The sequence below is a fragment of the Polypterus senegalus genome, chromosome 7 (genome assembly GCF_016835505.1).
Source record: "Polypterus senegalus isolate Bchr_013 chromosome 7, ASM1683550v1, whole genome shotgun sequence".
Lineage (NCBI taxonomy): Eukaryota > Metazoa > Chordata > Cladistia > Polypteriformes > Polypteridae > Polypterus > Polypterus senegalus.
This window is the reverse complement of record NC_053160.1, coordinates 107655937-107678436: the sequence shown is the minus strand read 5'-3', so window position 1 is coordinate 107678436 and position 22500 is coordinate 107655937. Positions and strand designations below refer to the sequence as shown.

Genomic DNA, 22500 nt, shown 5'->3' with positions numbered 1-22500 from the left:
CATGACCACCATGTACCCATCCTCTGATGGCTACTTCCAGCAGGATAATGCACCATCTCACAAAGCTTGAATCATTTCAAATTGGTTTCTTGAACATGTCAATGAGGTCACTGTACTAAAATGGCCCCCACAGTCACCAGATCTCAACCTAATAGAGCATCTTTGGGATGTGGTGGAACGGGAGCTTCGTGCCCTGGATGTGCCTCCCACAAATCTCCATCAACTACAAGATGCTATCCTATCAATATGGGCCAACATTTCTAAAGAATGCTTTCAGCACCTTGTTGAATCAGTGCCACGTAGAATTAAGGCAGTTCTGAAGGCGAAAGTGGGTCAAACACCGTATTAGTATGGTGTTCCTAATAATCCTTTAGGTGAGTGTATATATATCTATATATATACCTCGATCTACATACTCTCAAATAGACAAACCACACGCCGTGGCTCAATGGTAGAGGCTTCGCTTCTAGCGCCGACGTCCGAAGTTCGTTTCCCGAGAAGGGGTGCACTGAGTATGCACGCCTGATGACCCCAAAATTAGGGCAAAACACGTGTCGCATACTCTTTGCATTATTTCACAGTAAAACTATTTCAATATATATATACACACACATACATATATATCAGCGTTTCCTGATTCATTTTACCCTCGCATCCCCTTGGTTTGAGACGTATGAAAAAATATGCGGTTAACGCAGAAGGACAGATCACCAATTGAAGCTTTATGAATAATGGATACCTTATTCGCCATCAATGATTGTTTTGGTAAAGCCATGGTAATAAAGTAAGAGCGAGGGAAGGGTGAATTATTGAGGCATGACGGCGAAACCACAATAGCACGAGTACTCGATGTAGTGCGCGTCAACTCGATCTGAATTGCGCGATCACATTCGAAAAAATATATCTTTTCAAGTTCTATTTAGTCGACACAAATATCTTTGGTTGGAATGTAAGGCGAGTTTATTCTTTACATTTGTATGGTGAAGAAAAATTTGTGCAATGATGCCTGCATTTAACTTACATTCCTACCAAAGATATTTCTGTCGACTAAATAAAAATTCCTTCTGTTTATAATTTAAATAGAACTTGAACAGATATGATAGTTCATAATATCCACACAGACTTGCACGTTAGAGCAGGACTCATCCATTTTAACAAACAGCATATTGCACTGATACGAAATAGCCTGCCCATTTAATTATTTAGGAATGGATAAATAAATTAAGATTTTGTACAAATAATGTTTTTTTTTATTTTTCATCCTTGATGGATTCTGGCACCCCCAGGAACAACATATATATATACTCAGCAAAAAAGAAACGTCCCTTTTTCAGGAGTGTGTATTTCAACAATAATGTTTTAAAAATCCAAATAACTTTACAGATCTTCATTGTAAAGGGTTTAAACAATGTTTTCCATGCATGTTCAATTAACCATAACCAATTAATTAACATGCACTTGTGGAATGGTTGTTAAGACCTTAACAGCTTACAGAAAGTAGGCATTTAACGTCACAGTTCTAAAAACGCAGGACACTAAAGAGACCTGTCTACCGATTGTGAAAAACACCCAAAGAAAGATGCCCAGGGTCCCTGCTCATCTGCGTGAACGTGCATTATGCATGCTGCAGGGAGGCATGAGGACTGCTGATGTGGCAAGGGCAATAAATTGCCATGTCCGCACTGTGAGACGCCTAAGACAGCGCTACAGGGAGACAGGAAGGACAGCTGATAATCCTCGCAGTGGAAGAGCCCGGATCTCAATCCCATTGAGCATGTCTGGGACCTGTTGGATCGCAGGGTGAGGGCTAGGGCCATTCCCCCCAGAAGTGTCCAGGAACTTGCAGTTGCCTTGGTGGAAGAGTGGGGTAACATCTCACAGCAAGAACTGACAAATCTGGTCCAGTCCATGAGGAGGAGATGCACTGCAGTACTTCAAGCAGCCGGTGGCCACACCAGATACTGACTGGTACTTTTGATTTTGGGCCTCCCTTCATTCAGGGACACATTGTGTGTATATCCATCCATCCATTTTCTAACCTGCTGAATCCGAATACAGGGTCACGGGGGTCTATATATATATAATATGTGTGTGTATATGTATATATGTAGATATGTATATATATGTTTATATATGTGTGTGTATGCATATATGTATATGTATTTGTGTGTATATATGTGTGTGTGTGTATATGTATGTGTGTATATGTAGATATGTATATATATATTTATATATATATGTGGATGTATGTGTATATATGTGTATATATATTGTGAACGCTGGCCCTGGCACAGACAGACGGACAACATATTTTGCACCCACACACCGTTTATTCACACTATTTACAAATATATACAAAGTAGTCCAATCACGTGAACTCACAACCCCAGTGCCCTTGGCACTGAATCCCCCAAAGTCCAGGGCCCACAGTCTCTAGTGCCTTTCTTCCTGGCCGCCTCCTGTCCTCTCTCCAGCTCCGTCGTACTGCCTCCCGACTTCCACCAATGACTGGAGGGAGGCGGCATCTTTTATGGGAACCCGGATGGGCTCCAGCTGCTCCCCGGCAATTAGCACTAGCCACACCCCTGTGACGTCCTCCTGGGCGTCCGGCCGGGGACCACAATATATATATATATGTATGTATATATGTGTGTGTATATATATATGTATATGTATATATGTATGGATATGTATATATATATGTTTATATGTGTGTGTGTGTGTATATATATATATATATATATATATATATATATATATACAGTGCTAAGCATAAATAAGTACACCCCCTTTAAAAAGTACGAATTTAATCAGTAGCTCAATGAACAAAAGAACAATTTGCAAATTTTCACAAGGCTGAGTTTTATTGAACACTTGTTTAACTGAATAACATGAAAGTAAGGTTAATAATATAACTTCAATCTTCAGTTTTACTCAAATTGGTGGAAGCAAAAATGAATACACCCCGCAACAAAAACTACTACATCTAGTATTTTGTATGACCACCGTGATTTTTAAGGACAGCACCAAGTCTTCTAGGCATGGAATGAACAAGTTGGCAACATATTGAGACATCTATCTTTTTCCATTCTTCAAGAGTAACCTCTTTTAGAGCCTGGATGCTGGGTGGAGAGTGATGCTCAACTTGTTGCTTCAGAATTCCCCACAGGTGTTCGATTGGGTTCAGATCAGGAGACATACTTGGCCATTCAATCACCTTCCCCCTGTTCTTCTTCAGAAATGCAACAGTAGCTTTAGATGTGTGTTTTGGATCATTGTCGTGTTGGAAAAGTGCACGACGACCAAGTGCATGAAGTGATGGCAGCATCTTCTCCTTCAGTATAGAGCAGTACATTGTTGAGTTCATGATACCATCAATGAAATGCAGCTCCCCAACACCAGCAGCACTAATGCAGCCCCACATAAGGACACTGCCACCACCATGTTTCACTGTAGGCACCATGCATTTTTCTTTGAAATCCTCACCATTACGACGCTATACAGTTTTGAAACCATTAGTTCCAAAAACAGTGATCTTTCTCTCATCACTCCAGAGTATAGAGTCCCATTAGTCTTCATCTTTTTCAGTATGGGCCCTAGCAAATTCTAGGCGTGCTTTTTTGTGCATGGGCTTTAGGAGCAGCTTCCTTCTTGGACGATGCCCATGCATGCCATTCCTCTGCAGTGTGTGCCGTATGCTCTCACGGGAAACAGTCACTCCAGTTTGGCTTTCTACTGCTTTAGCTAACTGCAGTGAACTTGCATGGCAATTTTCTTCAACCCTTCTCATCAGAAGACGCTCCTGTCGAGATGTTAACTTCCGTGGACGGCCTGGACGTCTCTGTAAGATGGTTGCACTTCCATCTTTCTTAAATTTTTGGATCACTTTTGCTACAGTACTTTGACTGATATGTAAAGCTTTGCTGATCTTCTTGTAGCCCTCACCTTTTTTGTGTAAAGTTATGATTTCCTTTCTCAGATTTTTTGACATTTCTCTTCCACGTGGAGCCATTGCGGACATGAAATGGGAAGGGTACTTCTTTGTTAAGTAATGCCCTTTTATAGTCACCTGTCTGCTGGACACCTCTTAAATAAATTATTAGACTCACCTGTGGTTGAATCCTTGTTAATTAGAATTTTGTAGTCTTAAGTGTGGCTTTTCTCCTAAGACTATAATTGGGGTGTACTCATTGTTGCAACATGGGCTTGAATGAATTTCTTAGGAAAATCACTTTTTTGTGTGTGTAAATTAACAAATCTTGTTTGCAATCAATGGCGCGGGAGTATTTTGTAGTACAGTATCTCATAGAAAATGTTGCTACTGAAAGGAAACTAAAGGTTTTCTGACAAATGTAGTGGGGTGTACTCATTTATGCTGAGCACTGTATATATATATATATATATATATATATATATATATATATATATATATATATATATATATATTATGGGGTGCCAAACAGTCAAATACATTGATTTTCTGAATATATAAAGTCGGCGTCAGAATATATAAAGTCAAAACTTGAATATATAAAGTCATTCCCGAATATATAAAGTCAAAACCTGAGTATATAAAGTCAGCGTTGGAATATATAAAGTCAGAACTTGAATATATAAAGTCAGCATCGGTATATATAAAGTCAAACTTGTTTCTGAATATATAAAGTCAAAATTTTAATATATAAAGTCAGTGCTGGAATATATAAAGTCAAAACTTGAATATATAAAGTCTCCGTCGGAATATATAAAGTTAGCGCTGGAATCTATAAAGTCAAATCTTGAATATATAAAGTCAGCGTTGGAATTTATAAAGTCATTCCTGATTATATAAAGTCAACATCGGAGTATATAAACTCATTCCTGAATATATAAAGTCAAAGTTTATAATATATATACAAATTTTTAGTAAACTAAAAAAACTGAAATAAGTTAACAAAAAGTTGCGTCTCGCATCATCACGCCTCCCACGTAATCACGTCAACTGACTGTGAACGCAGTATGTAGAGAACTAGGAAGAGCTCCAAAGAGTGCTGAAGAAAAGATGCATTACACAATTGAGAAGGCTGAAAAAGAATATCAAGCGAGTGACGCATACAAGCATATTCATAAGTGCAGCTACTGCGGAAACAAAGCACGGTGTAAACCGTAAGTTTAATTTAAGTTTATAGACATACTCCTTAAATTAAGTTCATAGACAGGCTGCTGCTGGCGTTTGTCATGCCAAAGACTAATACGATATTCGGGGATACAAGTTTAATGAGAGGACGCAGGATATAAACGAAAGTTTTGATCACTTCGTAACTAAGTTAAAATTGCTGGTGAAGGACTGTGATTATGCAAATTTAGAGACACTGTGTTGGGGAGTCACGTCAGCATCTCCCCTCCCATTCACCTCATTTCATCCACTTCATTTCGCTCTGAGCTGAGCTCTGCAGCTAACGCGGTCTTGCGGAAGCAACTTTGTGACGCTGCCACCAAATACTCAGAAAAATCCACAAGTTAATACACACACTCTCTCTAGGGTTTCTCCACACTCTGAATCCTCCAGACACTATTGAGCATAATCTATTTTTGAGGGTTGGGACACCAATAATATTACTGAAAACCTTACAGCCACCGAAACTTTGTAACGGCACGAGACTTCAGGTCATGTGTCTGTAAAAGAACCTAATTGAGGCAACTATTTTTACTGGCCGTTGCTCAGTGGAGAGAGTTTGTATTCCTCGCATCCCCGTTATACCCTCTGATCTCCCATTTCAATTCAAATGCCTCCAATTTCCAGTGAGGCTCTACTTCGCGATGACAATTAATAAGTCTCAGGGACAGACCCTACAAAAGGTTACATTGACAATCATGTTACGTTATTTTAAAAATGTTTCCTTTTCTTAGCACAAGCACAATTGAGAAGCTTCGTTGCATGTGCTCCATAGCGCGTAAAAAAAATAACGCATTTAATCACACTTTGCATTCCAAGCAAAGGGGAAATTTTGTCAGTGCTTGATTTCCTGGTACATCGATTACATTGATGCACACACCAGAGCTACAAAAATGGGTCTGAAGAAAGCGTGTTGCTAGGACTGATCGGAGGCAAATTTCATTTCAAAAGACCACCTGACAGAAGCATTGATAAAAGCGTGGTTTTGTGCAAACTGTGCAAAAAGGAATTTGCATACCACCGACGCACTTCAACCTTATATTATCATCTAAAAGCAAAACATGTTACAGCACAAAAACTGTGTATGATGTTAGCACTACCAGTACGAGTTTGAGTACCAACAAAAGGTGTCGGCAGCCCAAACCTGATGAAATGACTTGGTTCAGGACCAAAATTCGTAAGTCAACATCGGTCAAACTTACAAATTCTCTCGCAAAATAGATTGCTTTGGACTGTAGACCACTAACAGTGTTGGAAGATAGTGGGTTAGAAAATGTGCTACAGTTAGCGTCAGGTAATCCAACTTTCCAGCTGCCGTGTCGAAACACTATTTCAAGTAAAATTCAACAGCTTTATGACACTGAAAGCAAACAAATTTAGATGCATTACAGAAAGCGGACTTTGTGGCTCTTACTGGGGCTCATTGGACTTACGTGACCGTTAGTAATTTTAATTACACCTAAATCAAAATGTTCAATGATCACACTGTTTTAGCCTAATGTACAAAATAATTTTGGCTAAGGTTACTCAGAGTTTAAAGGTGAAGCTGGTCAAATTACCTTTTATGTTTCTGCCTTATTTTTTTAAGAAAAAAAACTGCAATTTAATGTTGAAATTTTTGTTATCATTATTTAAAGACAATACCAATCTGAACATGTACTTAAAGTACTTACAATACCACTTTATTTTTAAGTCTGCCCAATTTTAGCCAGGGATGATATTTTTGTTTCTGTTTTGAACTGAAATGCAGTTTAAATGCTTTTTTTTTTTCCAGAAATTAAAAGACCTTCAGCTTACAATATTCATGTCCATGTCTATTATTAGATTCTGTCGCCCACTAAAACCCTTTTAAATCAAAAAAAATATTTGCGCTTTGGGGCAAATTTTCTTGTGCGATTACATGTGATTAATCAAGATTAATTAATTACAAAGCCTCTAATTAATTAGATTAATTTTTTTAATCGAGTCCCACCCCTATATATATATATATATATATATATATATATATATATATATGTGTGTGTATACATATGTAGATATGTATATGCATATATATGTACAGTGGTGTGAAAAACTATTTGCCCCCTTCCTGATTTCTTATTCTTTCGCTAGTTTGTCACACAAAATGTTTCTGATCATCAAACACATTTAACCATTAGTCAAATATAACACAAGTAAACACAAAATGCAGTTTTTAAATGATGGTTTTTATTATTTTGGGAGAAAAAAAAAATCCAAACCTATATGGCCCTGTGTGAAAATGTAATTGCCCCCTGAACCTAATAACTGGTTGGGCCACCCTTAGCAGCAATAACTGCAATCAAGCGTTTGCAATAACTTGCAATGAGTCTTTTACAGTGCTCTGGAGGAATTTTGGCCCACTCATCTTTGCAGAATTGTTGTAATCCAGCTTTATTTGAGGGTTTTCTAGCATGAACTGACTTTTTAAGGTCATGCCATAGCATCTCAATTGGATTCAGGTCAGGACTTTGACTAGGCCACTCCAAAGTCTTCATTTTGTTTTTCTTCAGCCATTCAGAGGTGGATTTGCTGGTGTGTTTTGGGTCATTGTCCTGTTGCAGCACCCAAGATCGCTTCAGCTTGAGTTGACGAACAGATGGCCGGACATTCTCCTTCAGGATTTTTTGGTAGAAAGTAAAATTCATGGTTCCATCTATCACAGCAAGTTTTCCAGGTCCTGAAGCAGCAAAACAACCCCAGACCATCACACTACCACCACCATATTTTACTGTTGGTATGATGTTCTTTTTCTGAAATGCTGTGTTCCTTTTACGCCAGATGTAACAGGACATTTGCCTTCCAAAAAGTTCAACTTTTGTCTCATTAGTCCACAAGGTATTTTCCCAAAAGTCTTGGCAATCATTGAAATGTTTCTTAGCAAAATTGAGACGAGCCCTAATGTTCTCTTTGCTTAACAGTGGTTTGCGTCTTGGAAATCTGCCATGCAGGCCGTTTTTGCCCAGTCTCTTTCTTATGGTGGAGTCGTGAACACTGACCTTAATTGAGGCAATTGAGGCCTGCAGTTCTTTAGACATTGTCCTGGGGTCTTCTGCGCTCTTGGGGTAATTTTGGTCAGCCGGCCACTCCTGGGAAGGTTCACCACTGTTCCATATTTTTGCCATTTGTGAATAATGGCTCTCACTGTGGTTCGCTGGAGTCCCAAAGCTTTAGAAATGGCTTTATAACCTTTACCAGACTGATAGATCTCAATTACTTCTGTTCTCATTTGTTCCTGAATTTCTTTGGATCTTGGCATGATGTCTAGCTTTTGATGTGCTTTTGGTCTACTTCTCTGTGTCAGGCAGCTCCTATTTAAGTGATTTCTTGATTGAAACAGGTGTGACAGTAATCAGGATTGGTGGCTACGGAAATTGAACTCTGGTGTGATACACCACAGTTACATTATTTTTTAACAAAGGGGCAATTACTTTTTCACACAGAGCTATGTAGGTTTGGATTTTTTTTCTCCCTAAATAATAAAAACTATCATTTAAAAACTGAATTTTGTGTTTACTTGTGTTATATTTGACTAATGGTTAAATGTGTTTGATGATCAGAAACATTTTGTGTGACAAACCTGCAAAAGAATAAGAAATCAGGAAGGGGGCAAATAGTTTTTCACACCACTGTATATATGTGTGTGTTTGTGTGTATGTATGTGTGTGTGTGTATATATATATATATATATATATATATATACAGCAATCCTCCTCGATCAGGGGTTATGTTCCAGAACCCCCGATAGACGAAAAATCCGCGAAGTAGAAATCATATGTTTGCGTAGTTATTTTTATATATTTTAAGCCCTTATAAACTCTCCTATACTGTTAACATTATTAGAGCCCTCTAGACATGAAATAACACCCTTTAGTCAAAAGTTTAAACTGTCCTCCATGACAAGACAGAGATGACAGTTCTTTCTCACAATTAAAAGAATGCAAATAGATCTTCTTCTCTTCAGGAGCAGAGAATTTCAGAGCGAGAGAGAGAGAGCGCTCGCAAAGAAAAGCAAACAATCAAAAAATCAATACTTGTGCTTTTAAGTTTGCGCGGCATTTTTTAGAGGAGCTTTAGTATCTTCTAAGCAAACAGCCTCTGTGCAAACAGCCCCTCTGCTCACATCTCCTCCGTCAGGCGCAGAGAACGTCAGAGAGAGAGCGAGATTAAAGCAACAATCAAAAAATCAATACGTGTGCTTTTGTGCTTTTAAATATGCCGAGCACCGCAATAAAGCGGCATTTTTTAGAGGAGCGTCAGTATCTTTTAAGCAAACAGCCTCTGTGCAAACAGCCCTCCGTCAGGTGCAGAGAATGTCAGAGAGGGTGAGAGAGAGGCAGAGACAAGCAAACAATCAAGCTCCGCGCGGGATGCATATCTTATAGCATTGAGGAGTTTTAGTTAATATGTAATACATGCTCTGATTGGGTAGCTTCTAAGCCATCCGCCAATAGCGTCCCTTGTATGATATCAACAGGGCAAACAAACTGAGGAAGCGTGTAGCATAAATTAAAAGACCCATTGTCTGCAGAAATCCGCAAGCCAGCGAAAAATCTATGATATATATTTAGATGTGCTTACATTTAAAATCCGCGATAGAGTGAAACCGCGAAAGTCGAAGCGCGATATAGCGAGGGATTACTGTATATATACATACACACATATATATACATATGTATACATATATATATGTATATATATGTGGATGTATGTGTGTGTATATACTGTATGTGTATATATATATATGCATATGTATATATTGTAACAGATTAAGTGCTCGCTCGCACCCTTGTACCCTCAGACTATACGTCAGACACCAGGTAAAAGTCCAATAATGATATTTATTATAATAATAAAGTGCACAAAGCACGCTCCTTTCCACAATTCTCAATAAATCACCAATACAATAATTAATAAACCAATCCTCCACTCCCAGACGCTTAGCCACCCTGCCTCCCAACTCAGCTCCTTGCCTGGGAGTTCCCACAGTCCTTTTATATTCTCCGACCCGGAAGTGTTCCCAATCCAACAGTCCATAAGTCCTTATTCCTTCCGGGTCAGGGTAAACAATGCTTTTCTCACCCCGGAAGCCCGTCACTCTTCCTATGACGAACTTCCGGGTCATAGGGCACGAAGAACTCTTCAGTCCTCCCTGCAGCTCCCTCTCGTGGCCCCATGGCATCCAGCAGGCGGTGCATAAAACTCCATTGTCCATGATGCCCTGCTGGTCTTCTGGGGACCTCCATGCTGCAAGGAGGGCTCCACCTGGCGGCTTGGAGGTATTGGCCGGGATAAACAGCCGGCCATCCTCCACAATATTTATATGTATGTATATATGTGTGTATATATATATATATATGTATGTATATATGTATGTATATGTATATATGTATGTATATATATATATATATATATATATATATATATATATGTTTCTATGTACAGTACAGGCCAAAAGTTTGGACACACCTCCTCATTCAATGCGTTTTCTTTATTTTCATGACCATTTACATTGGTAGATTCTCACTGAAGGCATCAAAACTATGAATGAACACATGTGGAGTTATGTACTTTACAAAAAAAGGTAAAATAACTGAAAACATGTTTTATATTCTAGTTTCTTCAAAATAGCCATCCTTTGCTCTGCTTACTGCTTTGCACACTCTTGGCATTCTCTCGATGAACTTCAACAGGTAGTCACCTCTGGGATCTCCTTCAAGACTGTTGGAAACCCATTTCAGGTGACTAGTTTTGATGCCTTCAGTTACACCATTACACCACCACCACCAGCCTGCACAGTGGTAACAAGGCATGATGGATCCATGTTCTCATTCTGTTTACGCCAAATTCTGATTCTACCATTTGAATGTCTCAACAGAAATCGAGACTCATCAGACCAGGCAGCATTTTTCCAGTCTTCAACTGTCCAATTTTGGTGAGCTTGTGCAAATTGTAGCCTCTTCTTCCTATTCGTAGTGGAGATGAGTGGGGTCTTCTGCTGTTGTAGCCCATCCGCCTCAAGGTTGTGCGCGTTGTGGCTTCACAAATGCTTTGCTGCATACTTCGGTTGTAACGAGTGGTTATTTCATTCAAAGTTTCTCTTCTATCAGCTTGAATCAGTCGGCCCATTCTCCTCTGACCTCTAGCATCAACAAGGCATTTTCGCCCACAGGACTGCCGCATACTGGATGTTTTTCCCTTTTCACACCATTCGTTGTAAACCCTAGAAATGGTTGTGTGTGAAAATCCCAGTAACTGAGCAGATTGTGAAATACTCAGACCAGCCTGTCTGGCACCAACAACCATGTCACGCTCAAAATTGCTTAAATCACATATATATTGTGAACGCTGGCCCTGGCACAGACAGATGGACGACATAGTTTCACCCAACACACTTTATTTACACTATTTACAAGTTTAGTGCACTCACGCAACCCCAGTGCCTTCAGCACCGAATCCCCCAAAAGTCCAGGGCCCACAGTCACTGTGCCTTTCCTCTGGCCGCCTCCTGTCCTCTATCCAGCTCCGTCTTCTGCCTCCCGACTTCCACCAATGACTGGAGGGAGGCGGCCCCTTAAATAATGCCCCCGGATGAGCCCCAGGTGTTTCCGGCCTCTTCTCCTTAGCCACGCCCCAGCGTGGCGGAAGTGTCGGCTGCTTTCCTGGCAGCTCTCCGGGCGCCGCCTGGCGGTGGCCACAGGTCCCTACAGGGCTGGGCTTCCAAGCCCTGTACCCGAGGCCCCCTGCCTAACCAGGACGGACGCCCCCACTCAGTCTGGAGGAGGTACACGCCCTCCTCCGGTCTTCCAAGTCGTCCCGGCCGGGCTCCATCCCCGGCCAAAGACCACACAGGGTAAACCGGCATCGGGGCGCCGCCTGGCGGTGACCACGGGTCCCTACAGGGCTGGGCTTCCAAGCCCTGTACCCGTGGTCCCCTATATAACCAGGGCGGACGCCCCCTCGCGGTCTGGAGGAGGCACAAGCCCTCCTCTCCTCCTCCACAATATATATATATATAGCAAAATACCCATGCTTAGCAGCGGAGAAGTAAAAAGAAAAGGAAACATTTTAATAATAACGTAACATGATTGACAATGTAATTGTTTTGTCATTGCAATGAGTGTTGCTGGCGTATATATATATTTATATATATACACACAGACACACATATATAAACATATATATATATATACACATCATATATATATATATATATATATACACACACACACACATATATATACATATATATACACATATACATATCTACATATATACTGTATATACACATATACAGTTATATATACAAATCTACATATACAGTGAACCCTCGTTTATCGCGGTTAATCCGTTCCAGACTCTACCGCGATAAATGAATTTTCGCGAAGTAGGATTCTTTATTTATAAATCGAACATTTTCGCAGTTAGAGTATAGAAAACCTGTTTACGACCTTTTAAATACGTTTTTTAACATTATTAGAGCCCTCTAGACATGAACAAACACCCGTTAGTCACCATTACGTGCGTATTACCCAATATATTACACAAAATAAGAGAAAATAAGACATATTAGATGTTACAAATATAATATTATTATTGTAATGTACAATTAATTACACACTCACCGTTCTTACACACAACCACTAACCTATGAAGGCACGACCTCAGTAGGAGAGTTTTAAGGTGGTTCAGTATCTTCAGCAGGTGCATCATTGCCTTCTTCCGCTGAAGCAGTCCTAGGAGTGGGCAGTGGGTGTCTGGGTGCGCGGCTGAAAAACATCGTGATAGGCAGTTGCTGCCGCTGTCTTTTCATTTGCGCGAGGAAGCTTTTGTATGGTTCGATCGCTCCATCAAGCGCATTCTGGAACTGCAATGCACGCATCATTTGTGGGTCCCATTCGCCAATCATGTCCTGTACTTCCTTAACAGTTCTCATGACTTGTGAGAGACGCTCAAGTGTAAGGCCAACTTCCTCCTCCTGACCCCCAGGAACCTCTGGCTGCTCCTGCTCCTCCTCCTCACTCGCAGATTTAGTCATCTCCACCAGATCCTCGTCATTTAAGGGGTCCGAGTGTGTCTCCAGCAGCTCATCCACGTCATCGCGAGTCATATCCGCGAAACCTTCTCCTGTCAGCATGTGGGCTAGCCTAACTGCCTTATCCACTGCTGAGTCGCTTATATCCTCTGGGGTGAGTCCTCTGTAGTCGTGGACAATTTCAGGCCACAACATCTTCCAGCTAGCCTTCACGGTCTCCGTCTTTATGTCCTTCAATGCAGCCTGGATGTTCTTCAGACAGGTTGCGATGGTATACTGCCGCCAGTACTCCTTCAGCAAGAAGTTCTGCTCAAAGTTCATACCTTCGACGAGGTGCTGCAGGGTGTTTCGCGTGTAGAGGGCTTTGAACGCGCGAATGGGCTGGATCAGCGAAGTGGTGTTGGGAGGAAGGAACTCGATCCGCACACCGCCGTAGGATAGGTCTTGCGCATGACCTCCTGCATTGTCCATGAGGAGAAGGACATTAAACTCGAGTCCCTTCTCCGCGAGATACAGCTTGACTTGGGGGATGAAGCACTCGTGAAACCAGTCCGATGACAGCTGCTTTGTGATCCAGCCCTTGTTGTTGTGCATCCAATGCACTGGCAGCTGGTTCTTGTTTTATTCTTCAGGGCTCTAGGGATCTTGGCTTTATAGATAAGGGCAGGCTTGAGCAAAAATCCCTCAGCATTTCCACACATAACAATAGTCACGCGATCTTTAAACGCCTTGAAGCCACGGACCTTGGCCTCATCCTTGAAAATGAATGTCCGGGAAGGCATTCTTTTCCTGAAAAGTCCTGTTTCATCCATATTGAACACCTGTTCTGGATGATACTTGCCCTCCTCAAGGATTTTTTTGAACGTGTTGTTCACGTAGTCCTCTGCTGCAGGCTGATCAGCAGAGGCAGCTTCTCCGTGGAGAACGACACTCTTCAGATGATACCTCTTCTGGAACTTTTCAAACCAACCCTTGCTCGCCGTGAAATCTATAAATGTTGCAGAAGAGGGTCCTGGCTGAGGATCGTCCGCCGTAAAGCGCTGATAGAGCTGCCTTGCCTTCTCCCGGATGACCAGCGAATCCAACGGAATGTTTTTCTTGCGGCTGTCGCTGATCCAAATTGCTAGGACAGATTCCATTTTCACAATGAACTTATTACGACTTGTCACAATGCGCTTTGCTTCTTTGTTGAAAGAGACAGTAGCCGTTTCACGGATGTTCTTTTCATCTTTACGGATGTAGCGAACAGTAGACTCATTCAAGTTGTAATGCCGGGCAACCTCCATGATTTTCTTGCCATCTCTGATCATATCCAAGAGTTTCACCTTCTCCTGGATGGTAAGCATATTCCTCTGGCGCTTAGTTTTATTTTCAGAAGGCTTAGAAAAAGCAGCACGTTTAGGAGCCATTGTGGGGCTTAGATAAAAGTTCTCATAAAGCGCATGCGTAGTGACGTAAGCGTGTATGAAAAAAAATCGCGATAGAGTGAAGCCGCGAAAGTCGAAGCGCGATACAGCGAGGGATTACTGTATATATTACGGGTGGGACTCGATTAAAAAAATTAATCCAATTAATTAGAGGCTGTGTAAGAATTAATCTTGATTAATCGTATGTAATTGCACACGTAAATTTGCCCCAAATCGCAAATGTTTTTTTTTTAATTTAAAAGGGTTTTAGTGGGCGACAGAATCAAATAATAGACATGGACATGAATATTGTTAACTCAAGCTGTTTTAATTTCTGAATAAAAAATGCTTTTAAACTGCATTTGAATTCAAAACAGAAACAAAAATATCATCCCTGGTTAAAATTGGGCAGACTTAAAAATAAAGTGGTAGTTTAAGTACTTTAAGTACATTTTCAGAATGGTATTGTCTTTAAATAATAATAACCACAATTTCAACATAAATTGCAGTTTTTCTTCTTAAAAAAATAAGTCAGAAACATAAAAGGTAATTTGACCAACTTAATCTTTAAACTCTGAGTAACCTTAGCCAAAATTATTTTTTACATTAGGCTAAAACAGTGTGATCATTGAACATTTTGTAATTAGATGTAATTAGAATTACTAACGGTCACGGAAGTCCAATGATCCCCAGTAAGAGCCACAATGTCCGCTTTCTGTAATGCATCTAATTTTGCTTGCTTTTCAGTGTACACAAAATTATGCTTTTATCAAGGCTTCGCTCGGGTAGTCTTTTGAAATGAAAATTTTCCTCCGATCAGTCGTAGGAACGCGCTTTATTCCGACTCTAACATTTTTTTAGCTGTGATGTGTGCATCAGTGTAATCGATGTACCAGGAAATCATGCATTGACAAAAGTTCCCCTTTGCTTCGAATTGAAAGTGTGATTAAATGAGTTATTTTTTTAACGCGTTATGGAGTACATGCTTCGAAGCTTCTCAGCTGTGCTTGTACTAAGAAAAGGAAACATTTTAAAAATAACGTAACATTATTCTGCGTTAACCGCATATTTTTTCATACGTCCCAAACCAAGGAGATGCAAGGGTAAAATGAATCGGGAAGCGCGCGTACATACTCAGTGCATCCCCTCTCGGGAATCGAACCTCGGATGTCGGCACTAGAGGCGAAGCCTCTACTATTGCGCCATGGCGTGTAGCTTGTCTATTTAAGAGTATGTAGATCGTGGTATATATACTGCTCAAAAGAATTAAAGGAACACTTTTTAATCAGAGTATATCATAAAGTCAGTGAAACTTATGGGATATTAATCTGGTCAGTTAAGTAGCAGAGGGGGTTGTTAATCAGTTTCAGCTGCTGTGGTGTTAATGAAATTAACAACAGATGCACTAGAGGGGCAACAATGAGATTACCCCCAAAACAGGAATGGTTTAACAGGTGGAGGCCATTGACATTTTTCCCTCCTCATCTTTTCTGACTGTTTCTTCACTAGTTTTGCATTTGGCTACAGTCAGTGTCACTACTGGTAGCATGAGGCGATACCTGGACCCTACAGAGGTTGCACAGGTAGTCCAACTTCTCCAGGATGGCACATCAATACGTGTCATTGCCAGAAGGTTTGCTGTGTCTCCCTGCACAGTCTCAAGGGCATGGAGGAGATTCCAGGAGACAAGCAGTTACTCTAGGGGAGCTGGAGAGGGCCATAGAAGTCCATAACCCATCAGCAGGACCAGTATCTGCTCCTTTGGGCAAGGAGGAACAGGATGAGCACTGCCAGAGCCCTACAAAATGACCTCCAACAGGCCACTGGTGTGAATGTCTCTGACCAAACAACCAGAAAGACTTCATGAGGGTGACCCAAGGGCCCCATGTCCTCTAATGGGCCCTGAGCTCACTGCCCAGCAGCATGCAGCTCGATTGGCATTCGCCATAGAATACTAGAATTGGCAGATGCACCACTGGTGCCCTGTGCTTTTTACAGATGAGAGCAGGTTCACCCTAAGCACGTGACAGAAGTGAAAGGGTCTGGAGAAGCCATGGAGAACATTATGCTGCCTGTAACATCATTCAGCATGAGCAGTTTGGTGGTGGGTTAATGATTGTCTGGGGAGGCATATCCATGGAGGGTCACACAGACCGCTACAGGCTTGACAAAGGCACCTTGGCTGCCATTAGGTATCAGGATGAAATCCTTGGACCCATTGTCAGACCCTATGCTGGTACAGTGGCTCCTGGTGCACGACAATTCCTGGCCTCATGTGGTGAGAGTATGAAGGCAGTTCCTGGAGGATGAAGGAATTGATACCATTGACTGGCCACCACACTTTCCTGACCTAAATCCAATAGAACACCTCTAGAACATTATGTTTTGGTCCATCCAATGCCACCAGGTTGCACCTCAGACTGTCCTGGAGTCAGTGATGCCCTGGTCCAGATCTGGGAGGAGATCCCCCACAACACCATCTGTCATCTCATTGGAAGCATGCACCGATGTTGTCAGGCATATATACAAGAACACAGGGGCCATACAAAGTGCTGCGTACAATTTTGAGTTGCTGCAATTAAATTTTGGCAAAATGGACTAGCCTGCCACATAATTTTTCACTCTGATTTTTGGGGCGTCTTTGAATTCAGGGCTCTGTAGGTTGATCATTTTAATTTCCATTAAACGATGTGGCATCCTTTCGTTCCTAACACATTACCCAGTCTATATCAGTATAGATATCCAGGAGGATTTCTTTTTCCCATTGATATCTGATGTGTTTTCAAAGTGTTCTTTAATTTTTTTGAGTAGTTTATATATATTCGCTGCGGAGAAGTAGTGTGTTACAGAAGTTATGAAAAAAAAAAGGGAACATTTTAAAAATAACGTAACATGATTGTCAATATACAGTAATTGTTTTGTGAGTGTTATTGAGTGTTGCTGTCATCAAGGATTTGATTATTATTATTTCTTTCAATCAGGGTCGTATTTGTACGATGTGTTGTGTTCAAGTTATATTCCGTGTTTGTCAATCGTTGTAAAGATAAGAGGTTTCATTCATCGATTCGTTTCTTACTGCATCAATAAACAGCTTGTCTTCCTCTTTATCTGAGATGTGACACACTGCATGCACTGGGTTTTTTTTTACACTGTCTTCCTTTAGCAGGACATTCACTTTTTCCACCGTGTGCTTTGTTTCCGCAGTAGCTGCACTTATGAATATGCTTGTATGTATCAGACGCTTCATATTTTTTTGCTACCTTCTCAATTGTGTAATTCGGTTTTTCTTCAGCACTCTTTGGAACTGTTGCTTTTTCTCTGTGCACTGCGTCAGTTCACGTGAGCCGCTTGGTGTTCTTGCATCGAAGGTTCCCAGCTGTGCTAGTGCCATCTCGTGTGATGTCCACGGCTGTATGTAATGTTAGCTTAGACCCGGCACTTAAAAGTTTCTCGCGCAGTTTCGCTGAGTTTGTGCCAAACACCGCCCTGACCATCTCATCTTCCTCTGCATAAGCACAGTCCTTCACCCGTGAATATTTAGCAGCAGTGTTTCTATTGGATTGCCGCTGACGGACGGCCTTATATGGGCAGGTACTAAAGTACAAACGCCAGCGGCAGCCTGTCTATGAACTTAATTTAAACTTACGGTTTACACCGTGCTTTGTTTCCGAAGTAGCAACACTCATGAATATGGTTGTATATGTCAGTCGCTCGCTTCTTATTGTTTCGCTGCCTTCTCAATTATATAATGCATGTTTTCTTCAGCGCTTTTTTGAGCTCTTCCTGGTTTTCTAAGTACTGCGGTGATAGTCTGTTCACGTGATTACTTGGGAGGCGTGATGATGTCACATGAAACTCCGCCCCCCCACAGCCATCCAGGTCAACTCCATTACAGTATATGGAGAGAAATAGCTTCCAGTTATGACCATTACGCGTAGAATTTCGAAATGAAACCTGCCCAACTTTTGTAAGTAAGCTGTAAGGAATGAGCCTGCCATATTTCAGCCTTCTACCTACACGGGAAGTTGGAGAATTAGTGATGAGTCAGTCAGTCAGTCAGTGAGTGAGTGAGGGCTTTGCCTTTTATTAGTATATATATATATATATATATATATATATATATATATATATATATATATATATGACAGCAACACTCATAACAGTGACAAAACAATTACATTGACAATCATGTTACATTATTTTCAAAATGTTTCCTTTTCTTTTTCATTACTTCTTTTACACACTACTTCTCCGCTGTGAAGCACGGTTATTTTGCTACTATATATTTATGTATATGTATATATATATATATATATATATATATATATATATATATATATATGTGTGTGTATATGTACAGTATATATGTACAGTGATCCCTCGCTATATCGCGTTTCGACTTTCGCGGCTTCACTCTTTCGCGGATTTTAAATGTAAGCACATCTAAATATATATCACAGATTTTTCGCTGATTCGCCGCTTTCTGTGGACAATGCATCTTTTAATTTATGGTACATGCTTCCTCAGTTTGTTTGCCCAGTTGATTTCATACAAGGAACGCTATTGGCGGATGGCTTAGAAGCTACCCATTCAGAGCATGTATTACATATTAACTAAAACTCCTCAATGATATAAGATATGCTTCCTGCGTGGTGCTTGATTGTTTGCTTCTCTCTATCTCTCTCACTCTCTCTGCCTGATGGAGGGTGTGAGCAGAGGGGCTGTTTGCACAGAGGACACGGACACTCCTCTACAAAATGCCGCTTTACCGCGGTGCTTCTGTATACTTAAAAGCACGTATTGATTTTTTGATTGTTTGCTTTTCTTAGCGAGCGCTCTCTCTGACATTCTCTGCTCCTGACAGCGCTCCTTTGAATATAAGATATGTTTGCATTCTTTTAATTGTGAGAAAGAACTGTCATCTCTGTCTTGTAATGGAGCACAGTTTAAACGTTTGACTAAAGGGTGTCATTTCATGTCTAGAGGGCTCTAATAATGTTAACAGGGTGGGAGAGTTTATAAGGGCTTAAAATATATAAAAATAACCATAGAAACATATGGTTTCTACTTCGCGGATTTTCACCTATCGCGGGGGTCTGGAACGCAACCCCCGCGATCGAGGAGGGATTACTGTATATGTATATATATTTGTGTATATATGTATGTGTATATATGTATATTTACTGTATGTACTGTATATATATATGTATATATAAGTATATATATGTATATGTGTGTGTGTATGTATATATATGTATGTGTATATATATATATATATATATATATATATGTATGTATGTATGTATGTATGTATGTATATATATATATATATATATATATATATATGTATGTATGAAAATGAACAGCCTTGAAACATGAAAAACGTTTTTGGGCAGCCACCCATATACTTAATTTATGGGTGTAAAAAGCCAGTGGTGTACATAATTGAGTCCAACACAGAACTAATTAATAGAGGGAAGATGGCATGTTTTTATGGTTGGTCAGGGAAAGTGAAGTCATCACTGGAAGTGATGTCATCGGACCCGGACCGGGAAGTGACATCCTCTGGCAGAAACTGGAAGTGACATCATCAGAATCAAACAAAAGTTCTCATGTCTAGTCTGCAGAGATAAGAGTATGGTTTAGTGAACACCGCCAACCCCTGGGTCCTTCTAGGTGTTTTCCATGTGCATAACAATATATATACTGTATATATACATAGATAAAACTTTTTCATTTTCATGCATGAATTTTTTCACCTTTCTCATTCCAATGTTAGCTTATGGAGAAAAGAGTTATTTTTCTGGAGGTATGGGAATTAAACACTAATGAATTTTTGGCATCAATTCCATTGCAGGGTACAATGAGTAACATTTACAACTTAAAAAATAAATAAATATCAAAAAACAACCACTACCCAAACACACATAACAATTCTGGCTTAGATAACAGAGAGGCAAATTAACTTCACCTACTTGCTTTTAAATTGTACATGGAAATGAGTATTTGAAAAAACCATGACTTATGGACACAAAAACAGCATGCATACTTCCAAGAAGGCCAAGAACAGAACCCTGGTCTTTTGTTTTGGGAGATTAGCACTTTTATCAGGTAAAGTATAAATATGACTTATGCATGCACAGAGACACTACACAGTAAGCCATACAGGGGCAGATCTTTAGGAAGTGGCATCTGTGTGGCACAAATGTTCAGATTTTTTATGAGGCTTTTAGTAATGCAGCTAATTTGCTATAGACTGACACAGAAGACAACACATTAACTTTTGTATAAAGGTTTAAAATAACATTTTTTTAATCTGTATTTTCCCTATATGCTTTTTGTGGTGAGGTTGATATGTATTAAAAAAGGCACACATGCACACTCTCATTAGGACAGTTTACAGTCCGCAGTCAAGAACATAGGAACAAACAGACGTCCCAAGGGAAAAATATTTTTTTTTCAGTTTTTTTATTCCTCTGACGTGGAATATAGGGGTAAGATATTATTTGTTCCTTTCTAATCTGCTTTAGTCATGATAGTGTCTCTTTTTAGAAACTGTTTTTCTTCATACAAAATATGCAGAATTAAAAATATTTTAGTCAAATGTGATAACAAAATATAACGAAAGAATCCTTTTCCATATAAATATTGAAAGTTTAATTTAAAAAAATAATTTAAATGTATCATTATACTTCATTGTCATGTTCAATAAAGCATAATCTGATCCTTTTGATATGTGGTTCCGGACCAAGACTACAGATTGGGTCACAAATGGGTAACTGTGTTGTAAATATAGTTATTTTATGTAGTATGTTTTAACATTAGGGCAGCACAGCGGCACAGTGAGTAGTGCTGCTACCTCACCGTTAGGAGACCCAGGTTTACCTCCCGGGTTTTCCCTGTGTGGAGTTTGCATGTTCTCAACTTGTCTGCGTGGGTTTCCTCCGGGTACTCCGGTTTCCTCCCACAGTCCAAAGACGTGCAGGTTAGGTGCATTGGTGATTCTAAATTGTCCCTAGTGTGTGCTTGGTGTGTGTGTGTGTGTTTGCTCTGCAGTGGGCTGGCGCCCTGCCCAAGGTTTGTTTCCTGCCTTGCACCCTTTGTTGGCTGGTATTGGCTCCAGCAAAACCCCGTGACCCTGTAGTTTGGATATAGTGGGTTGGATAATGGATGGATGGTTGGATGTTTTAACATTATCAACAGTCACCTGTAAGTTTCCACCATTTATGAAATATTTCCTTTGCCAACCTGGACACCTTCTTCTGTCCCACCATTACAGCTCTCCCAATTTCTTGATACATCCCCATTAATATCTCTTCCTTTGACTCTTTGACAACTCTTTTACCGTTCTTTTAACTGCTTTATTTTTCTCCTTATTCTGTATTGACCCATTCAGATTCCTTATATTTTTTTGCTTCTTTTTCTTTCTTATTATCTCCTGGCACCTTTTCATTCCACTGCCACTCTTCTCTTTTTGCTCTCCTTACCAAATCTAGCCCTTCTACGCTGGTCTTCTGTTCCTGCAACCTACATTTCCTACATATATTTCTATTTCTTTTATACTGTTCCCACTTGTTCACCCTTCTTCTTCATCTTTTCTAACACCACCCCTATAAACATTTTGCCTTTTTTTATGTTGATCTTCCGTATTGTTCCTGGCTTTCATTTAACAGGAGTTCTTTTCTTTTTGACTTCTCTGTCTCCAAAGTTTTTATAAGCTCTTTGTACTGTAGAGCAGCTCACTGACAAGGTATCGCCTTGTAGTCTTTTGTCAGACCTGACCATGCCTTCCTCTATAAAAATATATATTGATTTGCATAATCACCTGTTCATTCTTATATGTGTAAACTTGACTGTCTCATTTTTCAAACCAAACATTTCCATTT

At 40.2% G+C, this 22500-nt stretch overlaps 1 protein-coding gene across 1 annotated transcript in view; it reads right to left on the bottom strand.

Annotated features, from left to right (window-relative positions):
* The window catches only part of LOC120532052 (protein unc-13 homolog B-like), an 812076-nt gene that overhangs the window by 341039 nt on the left and 448537 nt on the right, over positions 1-22500 (bottom strand). Inside the window, exons 16-17 of the mRNA XM_039757963.1 lie at positions 13922-14566; positions 13157-13817 (exon numbers count right to left, since the gene is read on the bottom strand). Of these exons, the coding sequence (XP_039613897.1) occupies positions 13157-13817; positions 13922-14566 (1306 nt within the window). The remainder of the gene's footprint in view (positions 1-13156; positions 13818-13921; positions 14567-22500) is intronic.